The sequence below is a fragment of the Corvus kubaryi genome, unplaced genomic scaffold (assembly GCF_017639235.1).
Source record: "Corvus kubaryi isolate FWS band 111438036 unplaced genomic scaffold, C.kubaryi_AGA036_p1.0 37367, whole genome shotgun sequence".
Classification (NCBI taxonomy): Eukaryota; Metazoa; Chordata; class Aves; order Passeriformes; family Corvidae; genus Corvus; species Corvus kubaryi.
In genome coordinates this window covers 258,330-286,279 of record NW_024581119.1, presented here as the reverse complement: position 1 = coordinate 286,279, position 27,950 = coordinate 258,330, and the positions used below count along the sequence as shown (strand labels likewise).

General features: G+C 49.6%; 2 protein-coding genes across 5 annotated transcripts; one reads left to right on the top strand and one right to left on the bottom strand.

Moving 5' to 3' along the window:
* The first annotated feature begins 39 nt into the window (after positions 1–39).
* USP28 (ubiquitin specific peptidase 28) lies at positions 40–24,515 on the top strand. Of its 4 annotated transcripts, XM_042034362.1 has the most exons (26): positions 40–324; positions 3,608–3,685; positions 3,952–4,084; positions 4,588–4,699; positions 4,895–5,066; positions 6,025–6,108; positions 6,546–6,683; positions 7,119–7,192; positions 7,675–7,751; positions 7,864–8,012; positions 10,022–10,149; positions 10,322–10,417; positions 10,786–10,965; positions 11,654–11,868; positions 12,109–12,179; positions 12,493–12,721; positions 15,239–15,442; positions 17,066–17,205; positions 17,392–17,577; positions 18,504–18,599; positions 19,448–19,626; positions 19,721–19,799; positions 20,127–20,206; positions 21,205–21,328; positions 21,834–22,032; positions 23,374–24,515. In XM_042034362.1, exons 1-26 carry the CDS (start codon positions 163–165, stop codon positions 23,547–23,549), a joined length of 3,561 nt encoding a protein of 1,186 aa, XP_041890296.1. In that variant the 5' UTR covers positions 40–162; the 3' UTR covers positions 23,550–24,515. The 4 variants fall into 4 exon arrangements, with proteins under 4 accessions (XP_041890296.1, XP_041890298.1, XP_041890299.1 ...); XM_042034364.1 differs by lacking the exon at positions 17,392–17,577; XM_042034363.1 differs by lacking the exon at positions 3,608–3,685 and having other exon boundaries at positions 223–324.
* A 1,637-nt stretch (positions 24,516–26,152) lies between these two features.
* Positions 26,153–27,226, bottom strand: CLDN25 (claudin 25). The gene has a single exon (XM_042034376.1). It carries the CDS (start codon positions 27,224–27,226, stop codon positions 26,552–26,554), a length of 675 nt encoding a protein of 224 aa, XP_041890310.1. The 3' UTR covers positions 26,153–26,551.
* Positions 27,227–27,950: the final 724 nt, after the last annotated feature.

Here is a 27,950-nt window from a genome sequence, read left to right as displayed (position 1 = left end):
CAGTCTAGAGGGGCGCGGCCGGGGCAGAGCGCCGGCTAGGGGCCGGTGTTCCCGGCTGCTGGGGTGGGGACGGGGGAGAACGGGCTCGGCGGCCAGGGCGATGCTCGAGGGCTTCTCGAGGGGAACACTGCCGGAGCCACGGCCGGACAGACAGACCCAGAGATGAGCACGGCCGGACCCACGGCCAGGCACGGCTGGACGCGACCCCGGCGGGGGCGGCGCGCCCGGAACCGGAGCGGCCGCGCGTGCGCGCTGTGCGGCGACGGCGCCGCTGCCGGCGGCCTTATGACGGCCGAGCTGTGGGCCCGGGGCGGCGGCGGCGAGGTGAGACCGCGGGCCGGGCGGGGGCGGCGGGGTGAGACCGCGGGGGCGGCGGGATGTTGGGGGGGAGAGGAGCGGCAGGGCGAGACCGCGGAGCGGGGAGGAGGGTGGCGGGCGGTGACCCCCGCGCGGGGCCGGGGCTGCCGCCGGACCGACCCTCCCGCCGCGGCGGCCCCGCTGCGCCCCGAGTCTGCCGCTCGGGGCCGGTCCGCAGCGTTTCCCCGCTCTGCGCGCTCCGGGTGCCCCGTCCCGTCGGGCCGCGGTGCCGTCCGCGCGTGTTTCGTTGGGAATAACGGGCTCCGCGCGGTGACGCGCGCGATGCGCCGGTACCACGGAAAAGGGCTCGGGCGGGCGCTCAGACACCCTCCTCCTCCTCCTCTGCAGGGGCCAGAAACGCGTGTTCCCCCCCTGCCGCTGAGCAGCATCTCCTGGGGCAAGTTAACGAAAACTGTTCCTCCCAAACTTCAGGGCTCTGCGTACATTGTCTCTGAAGGGACCCGGACGCGAGCCTGTGTCAGTGCTCAGGGGACTGCAGCCCAGACCCTCCCGAACTGACACAGGGGTCTACACTGTTCTGTAGCGTCTCTGTGCTCTTAGGACCCAAGAGATGCGTTTCAGAGAGGTCAGAGTTACAGGGCGGGATGGGATGAGGGTATCAGCCTTTTGGTTGTGCGTTAGAAGTGACATTAGTGCAGCAACCGTGCCCCGGCCGTGTGGGGGTGGTGACCAGACAGTGCCTACTGTGTGCATCTTAATGCAGGATGAAGTTGCTGCCTGCTCTTCTTCTCGTGATGGATATTGGTTTGTGAAAGCCTTGGCCAGGAACGTGGGCTTTGTTCCTGCTGCTGCCTGTGGGTTTCCAGCCCCCTCCATATCCAGTTTCCCCCACGATAAAAAGCATGGCTGAGGTGCAGAGGCTGAAGGCCAAGGCTCTGTGTGCCTCTTCTGTGCCACCTTCCTTCTCCTTGTGTCCAGTTATTTCTGGAACACCCTTGAACTCCTGCACTGCATTTGGTCCCTTCCCTGTTCACAGTTTCTCATCAAAACAAACTTTTGGGGGCAGTGAGTCACCTCGGAGCAGGGAAAGCAGCAAAACCTTTCTGTTCCATCATTCCTGGCTGACTTTGTAATTTTATCTCTAGTACCCTACTTCCTCTCAGCCTTTTGCTTTTGTACTCATCTCCTATTGCTGTAATTTAATACTAATAGGATTTGGGTTTGGGTTGTTATTTTTCCAGCAGGTAGGGCCTTGGTTCAGTTTGGGCTTGCAAGTGCAGGGTGTGTTAGCAGCAGCAGTACACTGGTGTTAATTACCAGCTACAGAGCTTGTTTTATAGCCCCATGGTGCGTAACCTCAGAAAGCAATAACCAGACTAGTTATGGCAACAAAACCACATGCACCCCCCAAAATCTTAACAAATTGGTTGCAGAGAGTGTGGTTCCTGGTGGCTTTTGTGGGCTGCCAGGCAGCCATGAGCCTCTCAAAAGTGGTATGGGATAAGCTCTCTGCTGTTAGCACAAACCTTTTCTCAAAGGCTGAATAAAAGCATACAGAAATCATTGAAAGATTAAATGGTAACTTAGAGCAGAGGATCCGTAATTGGCTTTTATGCTTACAGCAGCCTTTGTGAGTTCTCTGCTGTAACAGAAAAACCCCAGAAAATCATGCCCTGTCCTGCCTCAGATCTCATTATTATAGTGCAGTGTATTAGCAAGGGTGTTTGGGGTTTTTTTTCTCCACTGGAAAAATCTGCCCTGCGGCGTAAGGTGGGGTCAGCCGACATGCACGGCACGCGCTAAGGCAGCAAAATTAGCAACATGATTTAAGCGGTTTGCCTTTGTGAGAGTATGCCCACCCTGAGCCTCTCAGCCTTGGCTCCTCATTGGGCAGCTCCTCCTGGGGCTGCTGAGGTGTTCCAGTGCGTCTTGAATTTTCTCAGGATAAAAAGAGTGTGTGGGATGAGTTGATGGGGTTTGCACACACGTATGTACTCTTTCTTGTAAAAGTCAAGTAAAAGTAGTATTTCAAATGGGACCACCATGAATAACTTGATGAGAGAATTCCCACCGAAAATAATCTAGGAGGTTTTTTGTTTTAACAGCTGACATGGATGCGTAGTGTCTTTGTGCATGGAGTAGCATCCATCACCAGTATATGTGGGGGGCTCAAAAAAGTAGTTGGCTCATTACTCACTGAGTGAAACTTGTGCTCCAGGGGCCTGGAAGCATCTTACATTTTTTTCTTAATGGTGAGAGTAAGTAGAAATTTGAGTTTATTTGCCTGCAGCTTTGCTGGTTCAAGATTAATTAAAAGTGTGATCTTAAGGAGCTGGGATTGGTCAGGCTGTGCTGACAGCAGGATCCTAGACAGCCTCTGTAAATCAGGATACACGACACAGACCCAGCCGTTGTTCCTGTGGTAACGTCCTTCCCATACCACATTCAATGCCGGCATTACGGAGCTGCATCTCAGTTGTCACCTAGACTGGGCCGTTGGCAGCAGCATCAGCTGAACTGCAACCATGAACAGGGCTGGTGGGACCTCCAGCGCCAGGAGGCTCCTTGTGGAGAGCTGCCTCTCCTGGTAGTCATTGACTGAGGTTATTTGTGCTTGCCAAGTGCAGTGACTAACCTGTGGTAAGCCTAGGCTGCAAAGATTTTATAAGTCTGGTAAGGAGAATTTTTGTAATCATTTGTTTTAAGTGGCAGAACTGGCCAAAAGTTGTGAACCGTAGCTTGGGGCCTTGAGCAGTGAGTGTATCGCCAAACCTCAAGTGGTTTGTGTGGAGTGGGAAGGAGGAGTAACAACAGGCTCCTGGGCCCTTGCTCTGACACCTCATTGTCAGTGAGAAGTGACATGCACAAATGGCATGTGCCACAATGCTGAAAATAGCTCCTGCCAGCGCCCTGGGAGCAGGCGGCTGCCTTATATGTCCAGCTGCACATGCCACTGCCTCGGGGGGTGGGGAAGCCCCTTCCCACCACAGGTGCTGCACAGCCAACAGCGGGGGTAGCCTGTCCTCCCAGGCCTGCCTGCATTCTCCTGAGGATACAAGGGATTGAATGTTAGTCTGTGAATTTAGCAGGGAAAAAACCTGAGTGCGGTGTTCAAGCCGATGTTGGTATTTGCATCAAGCAAGTGTGACTGGGCTTGTGTGTCAGTCTGTCAGCAGAAGGGAAGGAAAGAAGCAGTGCTCCACTGAGCCCTCAGCAAGCCTTGCAGAAACAGCTTAATGTCCATCCTGGTCACCTTTTCACGTGAGCTTTCTTTATTTATTGCACATAGGATTGCCAGGTGCTCTTAAACCAAATGAAAGAGATCACAGGAATTCAGGATTCAGCATTCCTGCTTGCCGCTCTAAAGGTTTGTGTATATTGCCGTTGTTCTGGGGAAAGAGAGCTCTGATTTTGTCCAAAAAGTCAGGCAAGTTCAGGCCCCTGCCCAACATAGCACACAGGTGTTCGCTGGTGTGTTTGTCAGCTGATGATGAGCTGGTCCTTGTTAGAATGGTCCATGTGTGGCCTGTGAGAGCGATCCAGGATCAGCCTGGATGCATGAGAGGCAAAGGGTAAATCCTTTGCTGTTCTGCTCCTCACTGGTGCTTCGCTTTTCCCCTATCATTCTGCCAGGCTGCTGATGGAGACTTCATGGAAGCAGTCACCTTCCTGACGGAGGACCCTGCTCCGGAGCCAGTGCAGGACCCAGCCGCTGCAGAGCCATCCGCCTGGGAAGGGAGCGCAGTGGGCAAACAACTCCCACAGGGTAAGTCCTTCACTTCTGCTCACCCCTAAGCTTCATGTGTTTGTATGAGCTCAAAGGGGAAGTATCCATCCTCCCTGCTGCTGCTAGCAGTACATCCCTGCAGCTTCTGTTCTGGTGCAGATTTTGCCAGTACTGATCACCTAGTAGTGTTTTAATAATGTTTGGAGGTGACACATCACAGTTAAAAAGCTGATGATCCTGTTTTGTTCTTTCAAGAGCTTTGAATTGTTTCCTTAAGCTCTGAATTTGGCTGTAAGGAAATCTGGGTAGTGCCCAGCTGCATGCTCTGCTCTGTTCTCCTCATCCAGCTCACTCAGTGGCTCTTAGGTTGCCTGGCATGATTTGAAACAGGAATTTCTGTTTAAAACCTGAGCTAGAAAATGTTGCTTGTATTGATTGAAGAGCTGTATTTGTGGAGTGTGATGTTTCCTAGAAATTCCTTTCAAAGAGAATGTTTGCTGCTGCTGGTGGAAAACTGATCAGAATGCTGCCTCCACTTCCAGATGTTAGTGCTGCACCTGCCCCTCACAACCAAGACAACCTCCGCACAGCCAACACTGTCAGATCACTGGAGTCACCAAAAGCTCCAGCTGCAGAAAGGGATGCAGCTGAAAGGTCAGTTAGGGCATAAATGGCCCCCCACTTTGGTTTTCCCAGGTATCATAAGTGGGTTCTGAAGCTGGTAACTGCAGAACTAACACGGATCACCTGCCTGGTGGACACCTATGGGCCGGAGGGGAGTTTGATTCCTGCAGCTTTAGGCAATCTTTGGGAGGTGTTTTACAGCACAGTGTTTCTCTCTCATGACAGACCACAGGACACCCATTCCGCTGAAAACAAATACCGCTCCAAAAGGAAACGCTGTGAAATGCTCTCTCTGTGGGTAGAGAGCCCCAAGCAGAATGACTGGAGAAGAGCGGGTGACTGGCCTGTTGGAATGAAAAATATTGGAAACACGTGTTGGTTTAGTGCTGTTATACAGGTAACCTGTAAGAAAGTTCTCTTTTTCTGATACAGACTTGCTGTGGTCTTGGAGTCAGTGTTTCTCAGTCAGAAGTAGACATGCAGCAGTTTTGTGAGGGAGTCATTGTATGCAGATGAGTGAATATGACCCTGCTCAAACAAAAACTTGTGGGTTTATGTGATGTGACTGCGATGTGTTCTGGGCCTGTACAGAAACAGCCAAAGAGCAGTTAAATAGGCTTTGCTTAAAAATAGCTACAGATACAGAGAATCTGTGTGTCTGTACACAGGGAGTTGTGCAGCAATGGCCAAGTGCCTACTGAAATGATAGAAGCTTGCCTGGCAAAGTGAACTGATAATTTAATTTTACGGCAGTTATTGTTGGCTCGATAACACACGGTGTATCGTATTTCAGTTAATGGAATACACTGGCATAGATGCTTGGACAAATAAACAACTAGGCAGCATATATTATTAGTAATGACCTAAGGAAGAGACAACAGTAAGTGGAACTGAGCAGATTTGTCTCTCCTAACCATTTCACATCAGCAGAGAGATGTTATCATTTGTCTTCAGCTCTGAGAGGAAGTAAGAAAGCTGCAAATGGGTTTTTCTCACCATGGCTTGTTCCTGGATGCTTTTCTGAGCCTGCCTGTGCAGAATAGAATGGTCTTTCCGAAAAGGTTTATATCTATCCTAGAAATGGCAGGATGAGATTTTGTCCTTGGGTGGGTACAAACATGCTGATGATCTTAAAGGTCTTTTCCAGACTAGTTAATTCTATGAGTCTGATTCTGTGCTGGTCCAGCACAGGGGCTGCTCACATTGTAAACATGCGTTCAGTAACACAGGACCACTGGGAATGTAAAGTTCGCAAAATAAACCTGTCAAGTCAGAGAGTGACAACAGGGCATCAAATTGTAGTGAGTCCAATCCTTGCAGGTGCTGACCGAGCTTTACCTCTCCTCTCCTTTCAGTCTCTGTTTCAGTTGCCAGAATTCCGGAGGCTGGTCCTTGGGTACTCCCTGCCACAGAATGTGCTTGAAAGTTGTCGTCACACTGTAAGTTTTGATTCAGTAACACTGTCAAGTTTCCTTCTTTTGTGGTGTAGCATTCTGCTCGTCCTCTAACCAGATTTAATTTGGGGCTATCTGAGACCTGTGGCTTTAAAATCATCTGGCTGCATTAAAGACAATTTTGGGAAATTCTCAAAGACAGAATCAGGATAGGAGAAAAAAAAGAGCTGCTTCTTGTACCGCTGTCCTCTAGAGACTTTAACTGCTGTGCCTGGAGATGTTTTTCCCATAAAACTTCTTTGGCAGCTCCAGATTACTTGTTGGTTTGCATGCACGGTAGAAGAACTGGTATTTGAGCCAGTGCGCAGCTCGTTGGGTACGTTTTATGATATGTGCACATGGTGTTCAGTAGCACTAAGTTTTAAGATGCTGCTTTTTAGAGCTGCAGGAAGGCTTTGACTTTTCTTCTTTTTGCAATGCAGGGAAAAAGAAATATTGCGTTCATGCAAGAACTTCAGTGCCTGTTTGCATTAATGCTGGGGACGTGGCGTAAGTTCGTAGACCCTTCTGCAGCACTGGAACTCTTGAGGGATGTGTTTAGATCCGCTGAACAACCGCAGGTAAAACCACGTTTAAAAGCCTTTTGCTCTCTTCAAACCAGCAGTCACAGCCACAGCGACCCCATTTTGCCTCATCCTGCTGGTACTTTCAGAGGCCTTTTCCCATGTTTGTCAGCCGACAAGCAGCTGTCCCTGTGTCATTAGAGCAGAATGTACGTGCGTGCTAATTAACCAGCCAGCATAGCATGGCACTACCCAGTGCCATCTGCATAGTTGGGTAGCAATCATGATAATTTCCTCTGATCTAGTGTTCAGATGAGCGGTGTTCATTATCAGTCTAAATCAGCACAGCACTTCAGTCTCACACGTAGTTCGGCTGAGTGGGTACAGCAGTACCAGTCAGGTTGTGTTCAGTGGGTCTGTGGCACCAGCACACCGGGGGAACACTTTCTGGTGGATGTCACGATTGACTCTCCACTTTCATCTCTCTTCTAGCAAGACGTGAGTGAATTTACACATAAACTACTGGACTGGCTGGAGGACGCATTCCAGCTCACTGTGAATGCCACGTGAGTTCTGTGTGATCTCGGGAGTTTGACCTAAGGAGAGTTTTAATAAATGAGAGGACTTTATGTGAAAATTTTGAGCAAATGAGTGTTCTTTGTTTCCTGGGGATGAGGCTCCGTATGCTTGAAGCGTTGTGTCTGTGTCTCCTGTTGGTGAGTGTGGGACTTCACTCAGTGCCAATGTGAGCTGCAGAGTAAATTGGCTTTTGAGGGGAGCTCAGCAGCCCTGGTGAACAGAAAAGCTCTGGGTGTTTGAAACTTCCTTTCAGAAGCTGGCACCTTAACTTTTTTTTTCTGCTCTTGTTGGTGTGTTATAATGTGCTTTGGAACATGAAAATTAATGAGAAGCTTCCTCTTTATTTAGTGCTTGAGTAGAAAACTGTACTTTTGCCTGTAGGCTCCCAAGCAGAGGCTTAGATTACAACTTGGGGTTTTTTTGCAACCTCTAGCTGCAAATGAAAGTGTGCTTTTGCTCTCTGAAACAGGAGCCCTGGGGACAAATCCGAAAACCCAATGGTGCAGCTCTTCTACGGGACTTTCCTGACTGAGGGTGTCCATGAGGGTGAGTTAAGGCTTTGGTAGATTCAACTTTTTAACTCCTTTGAGTGTTTTAGAGTTAACCAGAATTTTTTGTTGAGTTAGCTCATGGTTTCTGTATGGTTTCCATCATCCAGGCAACACTTTTTCCAAGATTGAGACCTTTGGTCAGTATCCCCTTCAGGTAAATGGTTACCAGAACTTGAATGAGTGCTTGGAAGGAGCCATGGTGGAGGGAGAGATGGATGAGGCAACAACATCTCAGTCAGTGAAGTATGGACAGGAGGTTAGTTTGACCTTTTTTGTTGAGCCTTTGGTTGCCTGCTGCAGAAAAGTGCAGCACACAGAGTGCAGGGGTGTGTCATGTATTCTGATAACTTTAAATGTCAACTTGTGAGTGTTCTCTAAGAATTGAACACAAAACATTTTCTGGATACCTGGAATCTCATGTAAATGTCTGTTAGTGCTAGGTGGTGAGACACTTAAGTCTTTGCTGATTTATAAAGATGTGTTGTCCTATGTAACCAGTTCAAAGACTTTATTTTAAATTGCAAAGGTCAACGTCTGCCTCTGAGTCAAGTGTGATCAAGTCTCTCTCTTTCTGTTGAAGCGTACCTGTACCTGAGTAGGGGGAGACCTACTGCCTCCATATTTTTGGAGGGTAAAAGTACAGTGCTTAACTCCATGGTATGCCATTTGGAATTTGTCTCTTTCTCCCTATTATATTGTGTATGGTTTGGAGTTTTTCTTCTTGCTTTCACTCTTATTTTCTGACTGTGATGGGGGTTTTTTTTGTTTCGTTTTGTTTTTATCTCACTAATCACAAACCAGTCATAAAAAACTTAGTTGCAGCAAGGTGAAGAAGCACCATTGCATTCAGCATCCTCTGTGTGTAAGTGCAGCAAAAGTTAGCTTGGACAAAGGCTGGGAAACAACATTGGCAAAAGTATCTGGTGTAGGTGGGGCAGGGAAGAGTATTTCAGTTCTATGAGAATGTCTGAAAATTGTGTTGCTGTGGTTTAAACTAGCAAAGGAGAAACGAGGTATTGGGCAGGGGAGCCCTGTTCTGACTCTGGACTCAAGTGTTTGTTCTGGGTTTTCCTGATTTCTGCCTGAAGCAGTTTAAGTGCATTTACAGGGGATGTGGGTGAAGCTGGTGTTGGCTGGCACTGGAGACAAAGGCACATTGGAGCTCATCAGGCAGGTTCATTTCAATCCAAGCTTTTTAGTTCCTCAAAATTCTTCTCCCAAAATTATGGGAAATTTGACCAATCATGGAGCTGGTTTAATTCTTTTCTGTGCACAGATAGGAGGAAAAGGCTTTGGCTTAATTTCTGAGAAGCCTTACTGGGAAAATTGTGCATCTTAGTTTCACTTCCTAGGATGTGGTGGGTAAAGGGTGGCATGATAGGGGACATAGGGTATAAGGTGATTTTGTCCTTTGAGCACCTAGGCAAGTGTGCTGAAAGACAAAGCAACAGTGGGATTAACAGGAGCTTCTCCCAGACTACAGGAGCATAAATCGTTCTGTCTTTGTGGTTATGGGCTGCTTCTTAGAAAGCTCTGGTGTGGGGGAGGTTTGTTGTCGCAGCACATCTGACATGAATCCCACAAAGAAAAATTAGCTTGGTGTGCTCATCCTGAATCCAGAGGGGAGCATGAAGTGGGTAGTGCCAAGCTAAGATAGGTGAAGGAAGTTTCTGGCAGTGGATGCTGGAAGTCTTTGTGAATCCAGGAAGAGTGAGAGGAAGTGTAAATCCAACTGAGAATTTTTCTTTCAGCATGGTTCTTTGAAACAGTATGAAGCTGCAGAAAGTGGAGGTCTTCTCTGAATCCCCTAAATCAAATAGTTTGTAAATAGACTGAGAGAGGATGAGGAATCTGGTGCTGCAAGAGGACTCCTGGTTTGTTCATCACTGCATGTGATCTGCCTCAGAAAAGAACTCTCTTGGGGGCTCTTAGATGATGTGCAGATTGTGTGTAGCCTCTGCTAATTTGTGAAATTCAGTGCTGGACTTGTTAATAATCCGTCAAGCTGGATGCATCAGGCAATGACAAGTAACTCTGAGAGCAATCATGAGGCTTTTTCACAGCAAAAATGTAAAATGGAAGCACACATTTTTAACTTGTAACATTTGGCTTTCTGACTAGTCATTCTGCAAACAAAACCTGATTCAGTGCTTAAAGACAGAGACTTTTAAATCAGTCTGAAATCATACAGGATCAGTCTAAAATGTGCCATTAGCAATCATCTTAAAACAAGTCCCTTCGGGGGCATTTCTGCTTTTGTTACAGCGCTGGTTTACAAAACTGCCACCAGTTCTGACCTTTGAACTCTCCCGATTTAAGTTCAATCAGTCACTAGGACAGCCAGAGAAAATTCACACCAAGCTAGAGTTTCCCCAGACTATATATATGGACAGGTGAGTTATCCTGTTGTACGGTATGTTTAAAGCTATTGCTTTGTTATAAATAAAGAAATTAAAAAGGTTGTTTGGGTGAGCAAGGAAAGATTCTAAAATATTTACAGAAGATTGTGGATGTTAGAAGTAAACAAATCTCACCTGGCAAACAGGGCTCTGTATTTTTGTTTAGGTACCTCTACTGCAATAAAGATCTTATTCAGATGAAAAGAGAGGAAATGAAGAGATTGAAGGAGAAAATGGTGACTCTGCAGCAGAAACTGGAAAGGTGAGTAGTCAGCTGGCTTTATTTTTATGCCCTCTGGAATATTGCAAGTGTTTCCTTTGAAATGTGCTTTCCAATAGCAGAGAAACTTGTAGGGGAAGGACAAACAGCAACATGTTTGTTCTGAAACATGTGGAGGGAGGAAGCGTGTTTTCAAAAACCAAACCTGTCTCTTCAATGGTTTCTAAATTTTACTGATACTGTTACAGAAATAAATTCTTTAAAGAGCACAGTTGACACTGTCAGCTGCACTGGCAATGGAGGTGAGGAAGCCCAGTAGTACATTACAGAAAAAGTTGTTCTTCTCTTGTCCCATGAGGTTTAACCCATCTCATTCCTTCATTCGTACAACACCTTGCATTTTTCCGTAGGTACATGGAATATGGCTCTGGCCCAGCCCGCTTTCCACTACCTGACATGCTGCAGTACGTGCTCGAGTTCATTGTTACGAAGCCAGCTGTGGCTGTTTCCTCTGCTCAGAGCTCTCAAACAACACTACCACACTCCCCAGCCAAGCCTCATGTTTTGGACGTGCTTTCACAGCCAAATGGGTCAGTAAGCAGAAATAAAAAGGATTCACAGGAGAACACTCCCAACTAAATGGTCCTGGGTGGCATTCCAAAAGCGGGTTATTTATCTGGGCACTGGTGAACACGATGCTGTAATGTGCAAATGCTTGTGCAAGTAGGGGGTCACTGCTTTGCTGGTCATTTGGTTCTGTTGATGTAAATAGAACACTGCATCTTGGTCTGTTCTTTCTCCTTGTCCAAAAGCATACCTATATTCCTTGCCTAAGCAGCAGTTAAGAACTAAATGACGTGCTCTTTTTGGTTAGGCTGCTCATTCTTTTGCTTCATTGACCAGTAAATTACAGCAATATTGGATTATTATAACCCTGGACAGCATGGTTGGTTTAACACTCTAAATTAAGCTGAGTAAATACACACGTTTCTTAGTAGTAATGGAAGGAATTTTTAGAATTGCTCATTGTGGATTTGTGCTTGGAGAGTTCTATAAGAATTTTCCCTAGTATTTTTCCTATATTTTAGTTTGTTCTGTGAAGGCAGAAGCACCTTTCAGTGTACTTGTTCTCTCTACATTTTATACTACTCTGGAAAGAAATCCTGCTCCCGCTCTGGAATAATTTTTGTTTGCTTTATTTCATATTCTTTTCCAAAAAAAGAAAAACTAGAGAAATATTAAAAAACCTGCCCGCTACTCTGGGATTTTTCTCCACAGCATACAAGAGAGGACCGATATTAGGACTGAAGATGAGGCTTTCCTTGTGGCAAATTCTTTGCTGCAACAGAACTCCAGTATGGAGCTCCAGCCTCCTGTTTCACCAGCAGAACTGTCTGAACGTCCAGCTCCTCACGTGGTCTCCGAGGAAGAGATGAAGCTGGTTCAGACATGTCTGCAGCGATGGAGAAACGAGATCGAACAAGACGTGCAAGGTTGGCCCCAAATGCATTTGTAGTGATTTTCCTCCTGAATGCCAGCCTGGTTTCCCCTCTGTAGCTTTGCGGGATACAGCCTGAACTACAAATAATTTTGTCCCTGTTTGAGCTCTGATGTTGAGTCTATCTGATAGTCTCTGCATGGCTTCAAACTCTTTGAAGTGAAAGGGGCTAGCATAGCCTGATGAGTAGTCATTAATTTTTATGTATTTCTCTCACTGATGATGTTTTTGGCAGATCTGAAGGAGTCTATTGCCAGAATCAACCTGTCCATCGAACAAATGTACTGTGACCCTCTCCTCCAACAGGTAGGAAATGAAGCTTCAGTACATGAATATTAAACTAATACTGCTGATCCTCATTTTCGTTTGTAGATGTTGGTTTGAATTGCCCTCTTCACTGTATCTTTAAATTTCCAGTGATGAAGCAGAGAAAGATTTACTTACAAAAATCTTGTTTCTTCTTTCCCTAAAAGTCAGTTTTCACATAGTAAGAAATTTATCAAATTGATCAACTCTTGTGCCATGCTACACCTACAAACACTCCTGCTGTTTGTGTACAGAGGTCAGGCAGAATCAGTCCCTAACTGCACATCTGAATGATGTCCATGTCACTTTGCAGGTTCCCTATCGTTTGCATGCAGTCCTGGTCCATGAAGGGCAAGCAAATGCTGGGCACTACTGGGCCTTCATATATGACCAGCCTCGGAAAAGATGGCTCAAATACAATGACATCTGGGTGACAGAGTCATCGTGGGAAGAGCTGGAGCGAGAGTCATTTGGAGGCTTGAGGAGTGCCAGTGCCTACTGCCTGATGTACATCAGCGAACAGGTGTCCCATGCTGGTGCAGGTACAGAGCCACAACTGCTGGTTAATGAGATGTTTGTGTGCTGGTGTGTCTCTCTGGCCTGCATGATCATTATGTTCCTCGGCTTCCCCAGCACAGCTGTCTTTTGACAAAGCACAAAACTTCAGATAGGATTTGAAATAATCTGCTTCATGCTCAATTCGTTTCTAAATCCCTGATAGGGCTGAAAACTGCCATCCGGGTGAGATTGGAAGCAGCACCTTATGTGTGTACAGACTCACACTGCCCTTTTGCCACATTTAACATGCATCTAGTGCTGGAGTTCTTAATTTTGACTCTTTGTAGTGTTTATACGGTGTTGGGGTTTTAGGAGTTCTCCTTTTGGTTTTTTTTCTCTTAAGGAATTTTCCCCCATATGTGTTGCTAGGAGACAATAACAACTGGATATGTAAGAGAGACAAAAGACATGGCCACAGCTCAGGGGAGGGGTGCAGCTGGCTACTCTCTTTTACCTGGGTTTTTCTCGTGTAGGGCAGAGATGCCAAGAGATTTGGACTTGGAAAAAGGGGTTGGGTGCAGCCCCTGGCTCTCTTGTTCTCTCAGTGTGCACGGGTGGAGCGGGGGAGAGAGGCCGTGGTTGCTGTGGGGAGAATTCGTCACCATTGCGGGGTTCTGTCTTCTGCTGCCTTTCTTCCACTGTGCGTGGAGCCCTGCTCGGGGGAGCGGTTGTTGCACTGGGAGCTTATTAAAACCCTACCTCACTAAAAGGGGGACTTTTCACCATCTGCTTGGGTGCCTCAGGGGAAAACCCCGGGCTCCTGAGCCCACCTTTCCCTACCGTGCTCGGAGCTGGGCCGCCGCTGCCCTGCCCCGCCGTTCCTTTGCCACTGCTCCGAGCCTTCGCTATTCTGTAGCTCCGCATGCCCTGCCTGCCGAGACCTCCCGGGGTTCCCGCTGCAGCTCCGGAGTTTGATACATCTCATCTGCCACCCGGGATTTGTGCTCGTCCCTGCCGTTCCAGCCTGCCGTTCCCAAGGGTCCGGCCGGACACCGGGATCGGCTGCCCAGGGTTTGTGAAGCCTTTGTTCCATCCCTTCCCGGGATCCCAGGGCACCGGTGCCACGTGCTCCCTGAGCTCGCTCCGGAGCGCCCCCTGCAGCCGCGGGGGAACCATCGCACCTGCCCTGCTCACCGGGAGCCACCAGCGCCCCTGCCGGCTGCGAGCGGAACTGCACCCGAGGGGAAAGGGCCCGACAGCCGAGAAGGCTGGGACTGGGTTTGTGATTGCTGTTACTGCCATAGTTGTTGTTGTTTTGTTTGCCTTGGTGTGTGTGTATATATATATATATATATATAAGGAACTGTTATTCCTATTTCTTGTATCTTTGCCTGAAAGCCCCAGTTATAATAACTCAGAGGGAAAGGGGTTACATTTTCCATTCCCAGGGAGGCTCCTGCCTTCCTTAGCAGACACCTGTCTTTCAAACCAAGACATATGGCAGCATTTGTTTCCTAAGGGCATGTGAAATGCCTCCTACTTTATGTCTCCCATTTTTATCACACGTCCTGACTCATTTGCTTGGTCTTTGGTGACTCTGTTACACTGAATCTAAATGGGCTTTTTTGTGCAGCCTTTCCCTGAGAGGTATCCCTATCTGAGTGGCTCAGACATACAAGTGTGTTTGCAGTGCCAGTGTATAAATAGTTTTGTGGAGAAATTGCTGTGCACATGGCTCTAGACATGGCAAGCAGCTGTACAAGAACCCAGTAATTTCACACGTGGCTCATTTTGATGTAATAAATAGAAAGAAACAATGGAGAGCTGTCTTCTGTTCATTGCTAAATGTAGCTGATGAGGATGTGGAGGTTGTTCTTTGTTTTCTTATGACAGTTCTGAAATGAACCCATGGGGTGGGGTTTTTTCTCCTGTTTAATGCAATTTTTGTTGTTTTTTAAAGCAGTTTGCAATGGGTGCATGAAAATATCTGCTGTAGAAAGTTGCCATTTGCTTTTGATAAATTTTAGGACTTGTTTAAAGTTGATGCTGCTTGGGTTTTGTGCTATTTTAAAAGTGAATACTGAAGTAGATCTAAAAAGCACTAACAAATGTCAATATGACACTCATGCTATGGAACCCATGCTGACCTTACCTTTACCTGGTGTACAGTGATGAAGGTATGACATCTCTGGCTGAGCTGTGAACTTTCCAGCTGTTTGCAGTTCAGTGCTGTTCCCTGTACAGCTGGAGGCCTTGGATCAGGATGTGTCTGACCTGCATCAGCAGGCGCTGGTTCTGGAATTGTTCTGTGTAAATGCTGTCCAGTGGTAGAACAAAACTGGGGTTTGCTTTAGAAAACTCTGTAGATTTGTTTTTATTTTTGCACCTTTGCTTCGGGATTACCTTAAATTACAAAGCTAGTAGAAAGTTGGCCTTCTTTCCCCATTTATCCCTCAGCCAATTTGCTTGTGGCTGCCCATGATGCTGTGTGTGTGCTTAGTCCCTAAGGGTGGTGCCCTGCCACAATGTGTTTCCTTATGCCAGTCTTGCATTTCCTCCAGATGAGGATGAGGGCCCAGAGGCTAGACAGTTCCAGAAGGAAGTGGAAGCTTTGTCCCCAGAACTGAGACACTACATCCAGGAGGACAACTGGCGCCTGGAGCAGGAGGCAGAGGAGTGGGAGGAGGAGCAATCTTGTAAGATTCCTCAGATGGAGCCTTCGCCTACTTCTGAATTGCAGGACCTCTCCTCTGAGTCAGGACCAGGTAATCCCACTCTGAATTGGCAAACCATGTTTGAACCAGGAACAGCCAGCTGGTCACCATTACCACTGCGTTGAAGCCTTGCACAAATGTGTCTGAATGAATGCAGGAGCAGGCGTGAATGAAGCAGCAAAGGCAGCTGCCGGAGGCTCTGCCCTGACAGTACAAAAGACTTCTGCTGGTTTTGCACGTGCATCCTTCCAGGCTTGTCCCCAGAAATGCTGTTTCCCATTCACTTAATAATCATGGGCTAATATCAGTTCATTTCCAGCTTTTTCTCATAAATACTGAGTGGGCAAGTGCTGTTCTCCAGAGTGGGAAACGTTACTTGGCCATCCCTAATGATGTACACCATTCCTGCTGGAAAGGGGTACGCGCACGCTCGCGTCAAGTGCCTTCACCTTGGGGATGAAAGCGTCTTGTGGTTTGACGCTGGCCCAACGCCAGGCACCCACGAGAGTTGCTTGCTCACCCTCCCCTGCCACAGCTGGGCAGAGGAGAGAGAAAAAATTAATGAAGGGAAAACACTTCAAGGGCAAAAGAGGTTCAACTTAAGGTTGCAAAGTGAATTTATCACTAACAGAATCAGAGGAAGATAAGGAGAAGTAAAATAAGCCCTTAAAAATACTTTTTTACCCCCACCCCCTCCCTCCTTCCCCCCAACAGTGCAGGGAGACAGGGCATGGGAGTTTTGGTCAGGTCATCATCAAGATTTCCTTCTGGTGCTCCAGGAGAGGAGTCCTTCCCCTGTGAAGCCATGGGATCCCTCCCACGGGAGACAGTTCTCCATGAACCTCTCCGACGTGGGTCCACTCTTACGAGAGCAGCCCCACCGCCCCTGCTGCAGCCTGAGCCCCTCCCACGGGCACACAGCCCCCCAAAACTGCTGCACTGTGGCTCTCTCTTCCACGGGGGTGCAGCATTCCAAGGATGGGCTGCTCCAGCCTGGGAGCAGGGCCCCCTCTCTCCACCAGGTCTCCCACTGGATCCCAGCCCCCTGCAGGCATCCACCCGCTCCGGCGTGGGCACCTCCCCCAGGGGCTGCGGGTGGATCTCTGCATCCCCCGTGGATCCCCAGGGGCTGCGGGTGGATCTCTGCATCCCCCGTGGATCCCCAGGGGCTGCGGGTGGATCTCTGCATCCCCATGGATCCCCAGGGGCTGCAGGGGCACAGCTGCATTACCACGGCCTGCAGAGGAATCTTGGCTCCGGCGCCTGGAGCACCTCCTCCCCCTCCTTCTCCAATGACGTTGGTGTCTCCATGTTGTTTTCCCTCACATGTTCCCACCCCCTCCTCTTCTCTGGCTAGAAAAAACTGTTTGACTTTGTTTTGATTTTCTTCTTAAATACGTCATCACAGAGGCATTACCAACCTCTCTCATTGGCGCAGTTTTGGCCAGCAGCATGTCCATCTTCAGGGATTGGCTCTGCTGAACATGGTGATAGCTTCTAGCAGCTTTTCACAGAAACCACTACTGTGGCCCCCCTGCTACCAAACCCAGGCTGTGCAAAACCAGTACAAGGCAGCAGCTCTGTAAAACTGCATGGACAAGCTGCAAAACATTCACGAACAAGAGAGAAAAAATCTTGCAGCTCTTGCTGACTAGTACCACACTGTCCTGACAGAGCAATCGTCAGTCTGTGAGCAGAGCGTGCGCTCCCTGTCCTCAGAGCATGCCAGGATTGCCAAGGAGCAGACTGCCAAGGCCATTGCCAACACTGCCGATGCCTACGAGAAGAACGGTGTCGAGGCAGCTCTGTGCGAGGTAGGAGCTGAGCCTCGGCCCTAGAACCTACCCCTTCTTGTCTCCATGTTATTCTTCTTGATAGACCCTTGCTTTTCCCATTTCTGTGAAGTTCTGTAGCTGTGCCATGTTTAGCTCAGTCCCCTTTGGCTTTCCTGTATTTTGCTTTGGATTTTCTTACTCTCTTCTTTTTCTTCTTGGCCACAGCGCAAGGAGGTAGAGCCGCTGAAGGCTCATCCGGGAGAAGCATCCCCCACAGTTCAGGCAGAGCAGCCCCAGGACACTCAGGAAGCAGAGGCTGCTGCCCAAACTAGCTCACAGGTCTCTGAAGTGGAAATCCCCAGTGTGGGGAAGATTCCCGTTAGATCCGATGCAGATGGATATAATGAGGAGGTACAGATCCCAGTGCAAGGGTTAATTACTGCTGCTTGTTAGCCTGTAGCTTTGTAGTTAGCTGGCTTTGAGCTGGGCTAAGGATGGGTGTGATAAGTGTCTGTCATAGGAACAATGCCCTGTACTAAGTTAGTTTTCCTAGTGTGGAAGGGAAGGGGGACAGACCACATCATTCCATAACTCCATTTTTAAATGCCATCAGAAAAGCAGCTCTGTAAGAGCACTCGATTTGTCGATCTGCATGTTGGTTGTAAGTCCTCTTTCTGGCAGGACTGTATCAAAATTGATCCTACCTATGTTAATTTCTTTACAACTCTCTTTGCTGGCTTCAGTTACTGTTTTGTCCCTAGTCAAAGACCTTAATCCCAACAGCATAATTTACGTACCCTGCCCGCTGATTTTTTGGGGTCTGACTTTAACCACTCTCATACATGCTCAAGCAGTGTTTTGGAAGTTCTCTCACTTTCACAAGTTGGGTTTCACACAAACACTGGGGCTGTCACTCCTTGAGTAGGTTTGAGATGCACGTGTGTGAGGTTGACTCAAGGAACTGCTGCACCACAGGTTCTGCATTCATTTTACGTGTCTTAGGAAGATTAAGTGGGACATGGTGGGGACATGGCCAGCATGCTTTACTTTCTCACTTGTTGAATTTAAAAATTCAAGGGTTTGGAGTGACCAGCCTTGAGATCTTAAATCCCTAAAAAAAACCCTGCATGTAAAGTGCATGTGATGGATAGAGTCAGTAGCATGCAAGTAACTCACAGCTGCAGTTCACACAGTTATCACACCTGTACTCATGCAATTTCCTTTAAACCTTACCTTGTGAAAGTTTCTGCCATTCTTCACTATGCCATCTCTTCTTTCCCTGTCCGTTACTGTTTTCCTTGTTCCTGTTTGTGTCTGTTCTCCTGCTTTCGTGGTAGGTGATGCTGAGTCCAGCCATGCAAGGTGTCATCCTGGCTATTGCAAAAGCCCGCCAGACCTTTGATCGTGATGGGTCTGAAGCAGGGCTTGTTAAGGTATTGATTTGTTTGCTAAATCCAATAGTATGGATATCTGTTTTCCCAGAATAGAGAATATGTGCCATATTGACAGATCAGGAATGTAAAGGGAGCGATTTGTGCAGTTTTTCTTCAGCTAATGGCCCTTGCCCTGCATTTCAGTTCCTTCTCTCTTACTGTGATGACATAACCATGAGCTCAAAATAATTTTTAGAACTTGTAAGAGAACACCCTTCTCCCAAGACAGACAGCAACTTTGCATTCTGCTTATTCTTTTAGTACTGTAAAATTTGGTTTTTTTGGTCCTGAACATAACTTGCTTACTGTGACCTCTGTTGTCAAAGATGTCCTCAAGAAATATCTGTGTGAACAGGGATTTGAAAGCATAACCAGTGCTGAATGCTGAAGCTGGTGTTAAGATTTTACAGGCAGGTAGATTTAACTAAAAATACCACATGGAAAGAATCATCTGTGCTGCTAATCTATGGGAATATAAATCACAAGATACTCTTGCACCTCCTGCAGGTACAAGTGTGTTCCAGTCGGTTTTTGCACCCTGAGCACTTGTAGGAGGGTTGCCAAATCTGTCTAAGGCAGCTGTACCCCCTCCCTCAAAGGCATTTAGACACTCTGGCACATTTGGAAGCTCACACTTCACATGTGGGGTTTGCCTGGCTGTGAGGGCCATTGGTTTAGAGTTGAGGTGTTGGTGGGCTTCCATTCACCACTGGAATATCACCAGCAGGGGAGGCTCCATGTCACCACAGGAGTCCCATCGAACAGGACAGGTTTGAGCTCCTGTTGGCTGCTGTGGCATTCCCACGGGCAGATAGGTGGATCTGTCAGTACATATGTTCCATTGGCAGGCATTCCATGAGGAGTACTCCCGCCTGTACCTGCTTTCCAAAGAGACCCCAACCCCCCAGAACGATGCCCGGTTGCAGCACGTGCTCATTTACTTCCTGCAGAACAATGCTCCACAGCAGGTGGTGGAACGGACCCTGCTTGAGCAGTTTGCAGACAAAAACCTCAGCTATGATGAACGGTGAGTGCCTGGGATTCCAGGGTAGGCTTTTCCCACTTGGATGTGGCCGGGGCCACTGTTCTGATTTTTTGTCTTTTCGGATCACGTGGAACAGGTCCATCAGCATCATGAAGGTGGCACGGGCAAAGCTGAGTGAAATCGGTCCTGACGATGTTGACATGGAGGAGTACAAGGTAAGGGACCAGAGAGCTGCTTCTGATCCTTCACACTGTCCTAGCTGGCTCTGTCCAAACTGGGAAATGGGGAGCATGGCGTGGAGCTGTGTGGCCAACACAGTGGTCATTGCATGCCTGTTAGCAGCGGGTGTCTGCAGGAGGGTGTTGAGGGAGAAGGAATACACTGGGAATCTGAGCTTGGAGGAGTGTCTGCAGTTGGCTAAATTCATTTATGTGTCACGAGAGACATTTAAACGCTTCAAAGGGTAAAATCGGGGACCCCAAACTATGCATGTCAGTGTTCCAGATGAAGCTGATGCTCTGCTTCTCTGCTGCTCCTCACAGAGATGGCACGAAGACTACAGCCTTTTTCGCAAGGTGTCCATTTACCTGCTGACGGGGTTGGAACTCTACCAGAATAGAAAGTAAGTTCCTCTAATTGTATTTGGACAAGATAAGCTGTAGCTAAAAGTAAAAGCCACTTTGACAAAAATTCTTCTTTCTGAACCACAATGGCCTGTGTTTGAGGTCAGTGGGTGCTTTTTTGACCTGCTAGTAGCTGTTCTTAAATCCACAATCGAGCTTGGTTAGCAGCTCAAAAAATATGAGGCTGAGCTGCTGGCTTGCTGCCTGACAGTTTCTGAGAGTTTCCCCTAAGGAAAACTTCCCTTTGGGAAGTAGAGCTTAGTATTCTGTTTTCCAGAGATGGGTTTGCAGGAATGATTGCATCACTTTGGGATATTTCGCCTTGGACTCCTGTATTAAAATGAAACTGTCTCAAAATGGGATGTTTTGTTTTGTGTAAACACACACTTTGGAGTCCTCTAGACTCAAAGGGCCTTGGTTTTCTCCTTACCATTCTAGAACCTGTATTTTCCATAAATGGTGCAGGCTTTCAGAAATTATTCCTGGATGGAAACAGAATTGAATTCCGAGGTGGTTCACAGTAACGAGCCACCAAATTCAGGTGGACAAATTGACGTGAGGCACAACAAGAGCAGCTTAGAGCTCCCCCGAATTGACCTAATCCCTGTCAGCGTTTCTGTTTTCTCACCTGAAGCTTGAAATGTGTGAGGGACTCAAAAAACACAACCTTCTGCCCTTCTTGGGGTGTCCTCTCATAGTGCAGTTCCTGAAGCAGTACAGAAAATGAACACGAACAAACACGTTGCACATGAACTTGGTTTTAAGGGTCTCTGCCCAGACAGTTGTTTGGCATTCTGGGCAAAAAGGAGCAGGAATGGCTTGACATGGGGCATCTGTTCATTTGTGCTTTGGCAAGGAAATACAGCTTTTCCCATCCGGCCTGATGCTATTCCAGCCAGGCCCAGCAGGAAAGGTTTCCTGAGCTGAGCCAAGGGAATGGTTGTAGTCATGGCCCTCGCAGAGCCCGAGGCCTGCAGAGCTGACCCTCTTCTTCCAGGTATCAGGAGTCACTCACCTACCTGGTCTACGCCTACCAAAGCAACACCAAACTGCTGCTGAAGGGAACCAACCGAGGCGTGAGCGAGTCACTGATCGCCTTGTACAGAAGGAAGTGTCTCCTGGTTTGTATTGAGGAGCTCAGCACTCACTTTTGGAGAGGAGGGGAGGGAGCAGCCAGGGTGCCTTGGTAGCCAAGACCAGTGTAACTGTTTTTCTTGCGTCTATTGCCGTGATTCTGCCCCTTGCTGAGTACCAGCAGCAATATGGAAAGCTAATAATAATCATAATTCAATTGAAGAACATGCCACATAAGTTTCAGGGAATCCAGGTGAAGGCAGATCTGGATCTTGCCATCTTAAAATGAGAATTGTAAATAAGCTGTATGCTCTCTGTATACAGATACAGCAAATTGCATGTATGTGTATGAATGTATATATTTACAAGTTTGTTCTCTGTGGTGTGTTTCCCATGACTGAAAGTGGCTGTCTCACCAGAGCCTAGTGCTGTTAGTCCTTGTTCTCTGCACGGCTGCTGGTGCAGGGCCCAAGCTGGGCCTTTCCTGGATGGTTATCCATGGTCCCTGCTTGCTCTTCACAAGTCTGTCCCCAATTCTCCTTCCACCCCCAGAAGCTGAACGAGGTGGCAGCTTCTCTTTTTGTCAGCTGTGAAGAAGCTCATGTGTCAGAGGGTGTGAACATCTTGAACGAGCTGATCATCCCCTGCATGCATCTCATGAACAACTTTGAGATCTCCAAAGAGGACCTGGATGCCATTGAGGTCATGAGAAACCGCTGGTGCTCCTATTTGGGACGAGAAGACATGGACGGTAGGAAATGGCTGCTGTTCATGGGGAGGGTAGTGTCTGGATCTGAACTGGGAAAGAATTAAAGGACCATTTAAAATTAAATTCCTGGTGTCTGCACTTCAGCACATCAGGGCCCTTCTAATGTGGGAGGAGAAATGCATTTGAATCACCCATTAAATTCTGTTACAGAAGAAATCATTGTTTTGCACTAAAACAAGCTGCAGAAGGGTCCCTCATCCCTGAAATGGGACAGCTGATGTCCCAAGAATGGCTTAGAGTTCCCTTGAGAGGCTTCTGTTAGGGTTTCTCCCTGACTGGAGGTACCCAGGGATGGCAGGTGAATGCAGACATGCTTGGTGGCGTGGTATGCTCCTCTTCAAGAGGGAGGAGTGGTGTTATCAGAGGCCAAGGTTATGGAAGATGGAACGGGGGAGCAGATTGGGGGCATCTCTGCCTTCTGAGGAGGAGTTTGTCATTGTAGAGCTGAATGTTGGTTCTGGGCAGCTGTTCTTGCTGTGTATTTCCTTCTGGAGTTGGGCTGCTGTGACTCCCCTCAGGTCATTTCTCTTCAGACAAATCGGTCCTGACTTGCCTTGTTCTGTGCGTGAATGTCTGGGGAGGCCCTGCAGAGTTTTTATCACTAACAGAGGGTAAACTTGATGAAAGAAAATTATGCAAAAACATAGAGGTTTATTCTCAAAATACTGTTGTAAAAATTAATATTGGATAAATTTATCCCAGCTCCTGTGCTGGATGTGACAGCCTTTGTTAACACAGAAGGTTTTAAAGAACCAGAAGTTGAGTGCTCACCCCTCCCGGGTCGTGTGAGGCTCAGGTGTTGCCTGCTCTTCTTCACCCCGCAGTGGCTGTGCTGTATCGTGCACTCCAGTGGCATCCGGGCACAGACCTTCACCAGGAGCGGACGGTACCAGCTCAGCACGGGCTGAACTGCCCTGTCTGAGGGGGTACAGGCTGTGAAGGCTCCGTCCCCCTCAATTGCACAGTCAATATTTGAGTGTCACCCTGAAGCGTGCAGTTACTCTCGACCTGGCAGCTCATAGAGCAGCGCCTTTCCTGGGAAAGCCCCGTGTCTCAGTGGGACGTGGCCCTGTGCTCAGGCAGCCAGGTGGCAGTGGAGCTTCCCTCACAGGGCCCTGGCTCGGCGGGCAGGACACGAGCCAGGCGGCAGCTGGTGCGAGGCCTCCTCTGCGTCAGCAGCCACTGCTCGTCCCTGGGGATGGGCTGGGCAGCTCTCAGCACAGGGATAGGAGTCTGCGAAAGGCATCACAGCTCCTTAACTTGGGGCCTGGAGCCCTCTGCCATCTGCTGCCACTGACTGTTTCCTCCTCTCCCCCTTGACAGCAAAGCTGCAGATGAAGCTGGGCGAGCTGCTGCCCCGGCTCCTCGACGGCTCCACTGAGGTCATTGTGCTGAAGGAGCCCCCGAAGATCCGACCCAATTCCCCTTACGACCTCTGCAGCCGCTTCGCGGCCGTGATGGAGTCCATTCACGGGGCCTCAACCGTGACCGTGAAATAGCCCAGGGGCTGCTCATCGTGCTGCAGTGCCACGCTGCCGGCCTGCCCGGGGCCTCCCTCGGGTAGTGCTGGACTGGGGGAGGAGAGGGAGCGGTTTGGATTCCAAGCTGTGTTCTTTGTAAATACGAGCGGATAAAAAGCAGTATTGCACTTCTGAGGCAGTAACACGAAGGACTTAACCACTGTTATAGTGCAAGGCGCAGGCCCCGGCGGCACCACGGGGCCCAACCAGGCTCCAGAGGTTCTTCTGTCCTGGCAACCTTCTAGATGCAGCCCCATGGCCCATGATGGCACAGGAGCCCAGCCCTGCTCAGCACTGTACACTGTGGCTGGGCTGTCAGGCGCTTTCACAGCTCCCTGAATGGTCACTGCCAGAGGTTGCATGTTCCAATCCAGCCAGACTCCTGCTTGCAGGAGCCTGGGCTGAGCGAGGAGGAGGCAGTGAGGAGCAGTGGCTCCCGCTCTGTCGCATGGGCAGTCATGCGTGTTCTGCTCAAGTCAAGCAGGCTTTTGCCTTTTGTATTCCAGCTGGCACCAGAAAACACACAGGAGCCTTCCTCAGAGAGGCACAGGCAAATCCTGGCAGTGAGGAGCCAGAACGGGGCTGTGGGTTTGTGCCTGGCACAAACTGGCTCGGGGCAATCACATCACCTCAAAGGATATTCCCTCCCGGCCAGAAGGCAAACTTCCTTCTCCCCTTGGGTGGTGTGTCAGGGCTGTATTAGTGTCAATGACAGCTGTGAGGGCTCTGATCAGCCCATTGTGTTGGTGGTGGGTATTTGTGTTGACTCTGTTAACGAAGTGCCCTGTTGGCATTTCTTTTTGTTGTTGCCCTGAGCTTGCGTTTGAGCTGCAGCAGTTGTAAGCCAAAAGTTCTGAGTCAGTGGAGGGAGATCCTGTTTTTTGGGACTATGCAGAGTTTTCTAACAGTGCAATAAAAGCATTTGTTCTATGTTAGAATGAAAAAGCTCCCTCCATGTCTTTATTTCACTCTAGGGTTCTGCCCGAAGGTTCCTCCTGTACAAAATGTGTTGTCAGCAGAGCTGCCTTAGGATGGTTCCACCATCCTGTCGGGGGGTGTTTCCCCAGTATTTAGGAATAAACTGCTCATGTGGGAGAATCTTGCACTCTCCCAGTGACTTTATGGTGAAGTAGAACTGTCATTATCCACAGGCACTCTGGCTGCCAGTGTCCCAGCAGTGACCCGTGCCTCCTCAGGGACCAGAGTGCTGCAGTGCCAGGGTGCTGCTTTTTCAGCTTTTTTCCCCCATTGTTGTGACAGAGCAGTGGGATGAGGCCTTCAACTCACTGCTCAGGGTGCTTGACCTTCAGTGAATGAAAACATGGAGCTCTTGAACAGAGCCCCCAGGCCATCACCCACCCGGAGGCACGCTCCCTCCTCCCAGTCAACACTTGGCATTGCCAGGCAGCTTTTGTGCACTTGCAGGCTCCACTTGCTCTCCTCTTGGGGAGAGGAGAGTCCCTTTGTTCTGACTCACGAAGCAGTGGCTTTGCCCTGTTCTTTGTGTTGCTGCCAGAAGCTGAAATGCCCAGCCCATGCCTAAAGCCTGCTTTAAGAAACCAACCAAGAGTGTCAGGAATACAGTGGTGCCAGGGAGGTCATGATATTTGGATTGGGCTGGACAGGAGGTGTGTTCCCAGGCTGGAAGCCTTTGCTCACTGTCCTGTCCTCCCATTTCCCAAGGGAGTCACAGCCAAAACAGCCTCTCTATGCTCCCTGGGTTGGTCAGCCCTCCAAGAGCAGCTGGCAGGGGGTGCAGCTTCTCGGAAGGTGATGGCCAGGAACACTGCCCCCTCAGTTCTACCTCCTTTGATTCTTCTTTGGAAGGACTGAGCACCTGCCTCTCCCGCTTCACTCTCAGCACCACTAACTCTGTCCCCAGTCCTGCAGCATCAGAATTCTCAGGGATCATCACTGTTCCCTTTCCTTGCCCACCCACTCCCTCTCCTCCAAGTGAGCAAAGTGCAGGTTTCAAAATGGGACTTAGAGGGGAGCGGACTTTGCTTCCCCGAGGAATGCCGCTGTCAGCTGGGCCTTCCTCGAGATGGGTCACGCGCCCACAGCTTTGAGCCTGCAGGGATTAAACCAGCGGTGAACTCAGTTTTCAACCAGTGCCGTAGCAGCGGGCAGGCCCCTGTCAGGACTCCAGGTGCTAATCCAGCCTGATGGTCCATGCTCTTGCTCACAGAGGTGTGTAAGCAGCCTTTATTTTTACAGCTGAATCAGGAAAATGTGGAAGAACCCTTTCTTGCCTCTTGTGCACAGGTAAATGATGCAGTCGAGGAACTTTGACACAAAGGTCTGTGGCACTTATCGGCTTTATCATCTTAGCCATGAGAAGATGAGGCTCCTGCAGGGCACGCGGTCACTGCCATCCCACCTTTGCAGCAGGAGTAGAACTTGGTGCCGCCTTGTTTCACATTTTCCTCCTTCCCCCTTGTTTTCCATTTTTCTCTCTCTTTTCCTCCAATCTTTTCTGGATGGACCAAACCATAGCTGCAGCAGCAGTGCTGCCCCTTGCAACTCCCACCCTGCATCCCACTTTTGCAAGATACAGCTGCATGTTCAGAGCACAGACACGCTGCCAACAGACATGATAATTTATTGCAAATACATCAGAGCGACACAGACATGCAAGGAAGGAGCTGCTGCACTGGGGCGCAGCATTAGCCATGACAGACTTGGCTACGAGGGACTTGCCAGGGATGCCAACGCAGTGTCGCCCATCAGTGATGGTACCACGATGTCACCAGCAGTACACAGTGCTGCCCGCTGCTTGTTGCCTTCCCTTGCTCGCTTGGTGAGTGCTGCGGGGAAATCTGCGGCTCCTTAACAGAGAAAAAGTGAAGCAGACACGCAGAGGAAGGAGAGAAACCTGCAGAGCTGGCATAGCAATTAGCAAATCATCCTGTGAAACAAGCAGGAGCCCTCCCTGCCAGGGGAAGAGCCATGAGGTGCACAGGGCACGGCACCCTGAGGCCCTAGATGACCAAGTCTGCATTTTTGGGGTGCAGGTGGTGGCCCCCACCCAGACCTCGCACAGCGGGGGCCTGGTGGCAGGCGGGGGCCAGCGGCGTTGCGGTCCTCGTGGAGCGGGCACTGCAGGCAAGGAGCAGCCCGCCAGCAGCAAGGAAGGCTCCAGCAAACCACCCCAGGAAGGTGGCCTCCCCAAACTCCCACCTGGGGACGATGTCGGGGACAGTCTCGTCCCAGAAGTCGAGGACAGTGTTGTAGGCGACCCAGGAGATTGGCACCAGGGTGGTGATCCCTGCCATGCCAAGTGTCACTCCCCCGGCAAGCAGGAGCCGCTGCTTTCGCCCAGGTTTGTCCTCGCAGGTTCTCCAGCCCTCCAGCCCCAGGGCGGCAAGGAGACAGCCCAGCAGCCCCAGCCCGTTGGAGAGGCACATCAGGAGGCGAGAGATGCGCAGCTCGGGGGGCAGCGCCAGGAAGGAGCCGTGGGCTTGGCATTCAACCACGCCCTCCTCCTGGGTGATGCAGACCTGCCAGAGCCCCATGTTCCAGACCTCCAGCTCGTTCAGGTCCAGATTGAGGTTCTTCCAGAGCGGCAAGAAGGTGGTGACGCAGGAGCTGACCCACCCGAGGAGAGCCAGCAGCATCCCCCCCACCTGCGCCTTCGCCCACCAGCCCCCGGCCATGCCGTCGCCGCCCCGCTAACCTCTGGGCCCAGATGAGCCGCCCTGCGCGGCGGCCGCGGGCATTAACGCTTGTGGAGCAGTGTCCGCCCGGCCGCCGGCCGCGTCTGCCGCCCGGGGGGGCGAATTCAAGCCTGTTCCTCTAACGCCGGGGTGTGGCCACGGTCGTTTTTCAGCTCTTGTTGGTTTTTCCACGCTAAAAGGAGAGCGCGCCCGGCTCAGCAGGAAAAGCCGAGTGCATCCCCGCCGGGTCCCGCCGGTGCCTCGCCGTGCCCGGGAGGGTTAAGCCAAAGCATGCAAATCCTCCGAGCCTTGGCCACCCCGAAGCGAGAGCCTTGGCAGGGAAAACGCTTCTGGGCAGCAGCAGCTCCGGCCTCGGTGGGACACGGCTGGCACCCCAGCACAAGATGCAGGAAGCAGAGAGCTGGCTGGCATCAGGCTTTTCTCAGGAGTCAGTGCCTCGGTTGGAGGTCCTGATCCTCATTCGGTCATTAATTAAATATCCAAAGGAGCCTTTGAGAGCTGCGTTGAGAATGGGGATGTCCAAGGGAGGAAGCAGGTTGCAGGTGGCCCTGCTTCTCGCAGGTGGGCATTGATCACCCTGTCATGCGCCCAGCACTTCACCACCAGACACAGCTCACGGTGCTTGTATGTGAGGAAACTGTTGTCCTGACAGGAGACACCCTGATGCAAACACAAAGATGGGGAAAACCCATGTACATCAGCC

Excerpts from the sequence above, each read along its gene's own strand:
- USP28 (XM_042034362.1), top strand. The coding sequence starts at position 163 with ATGAGCACGGCCGGACCCACGGCCAGGCACGGCTGGACGCGACCCCGG. Across the intron at positions 19,627-19,720 it reads AACCTCAGCTATGATGAACG|GTCCATCAGCATCATGAAGG; the intron begins GTGAGTGCCTGG and ends CACGTGGAACAG. Across the intron at positions 19,800-20,126 it reads TTGACATGGAGGAGTACAAG|AGATGGCACGAAGACTACAG; the intron begins GTAAGGGACCAG and ends TGCTCCTCACAG.
- CLDN25 (XM_042034376.1), bottom strand. The coding sequence starts at position 27,226 with ATGGCCGGGGGCTGGTGGGCGAAGGCGCAGGTGGGGGGGATGCTGCTG.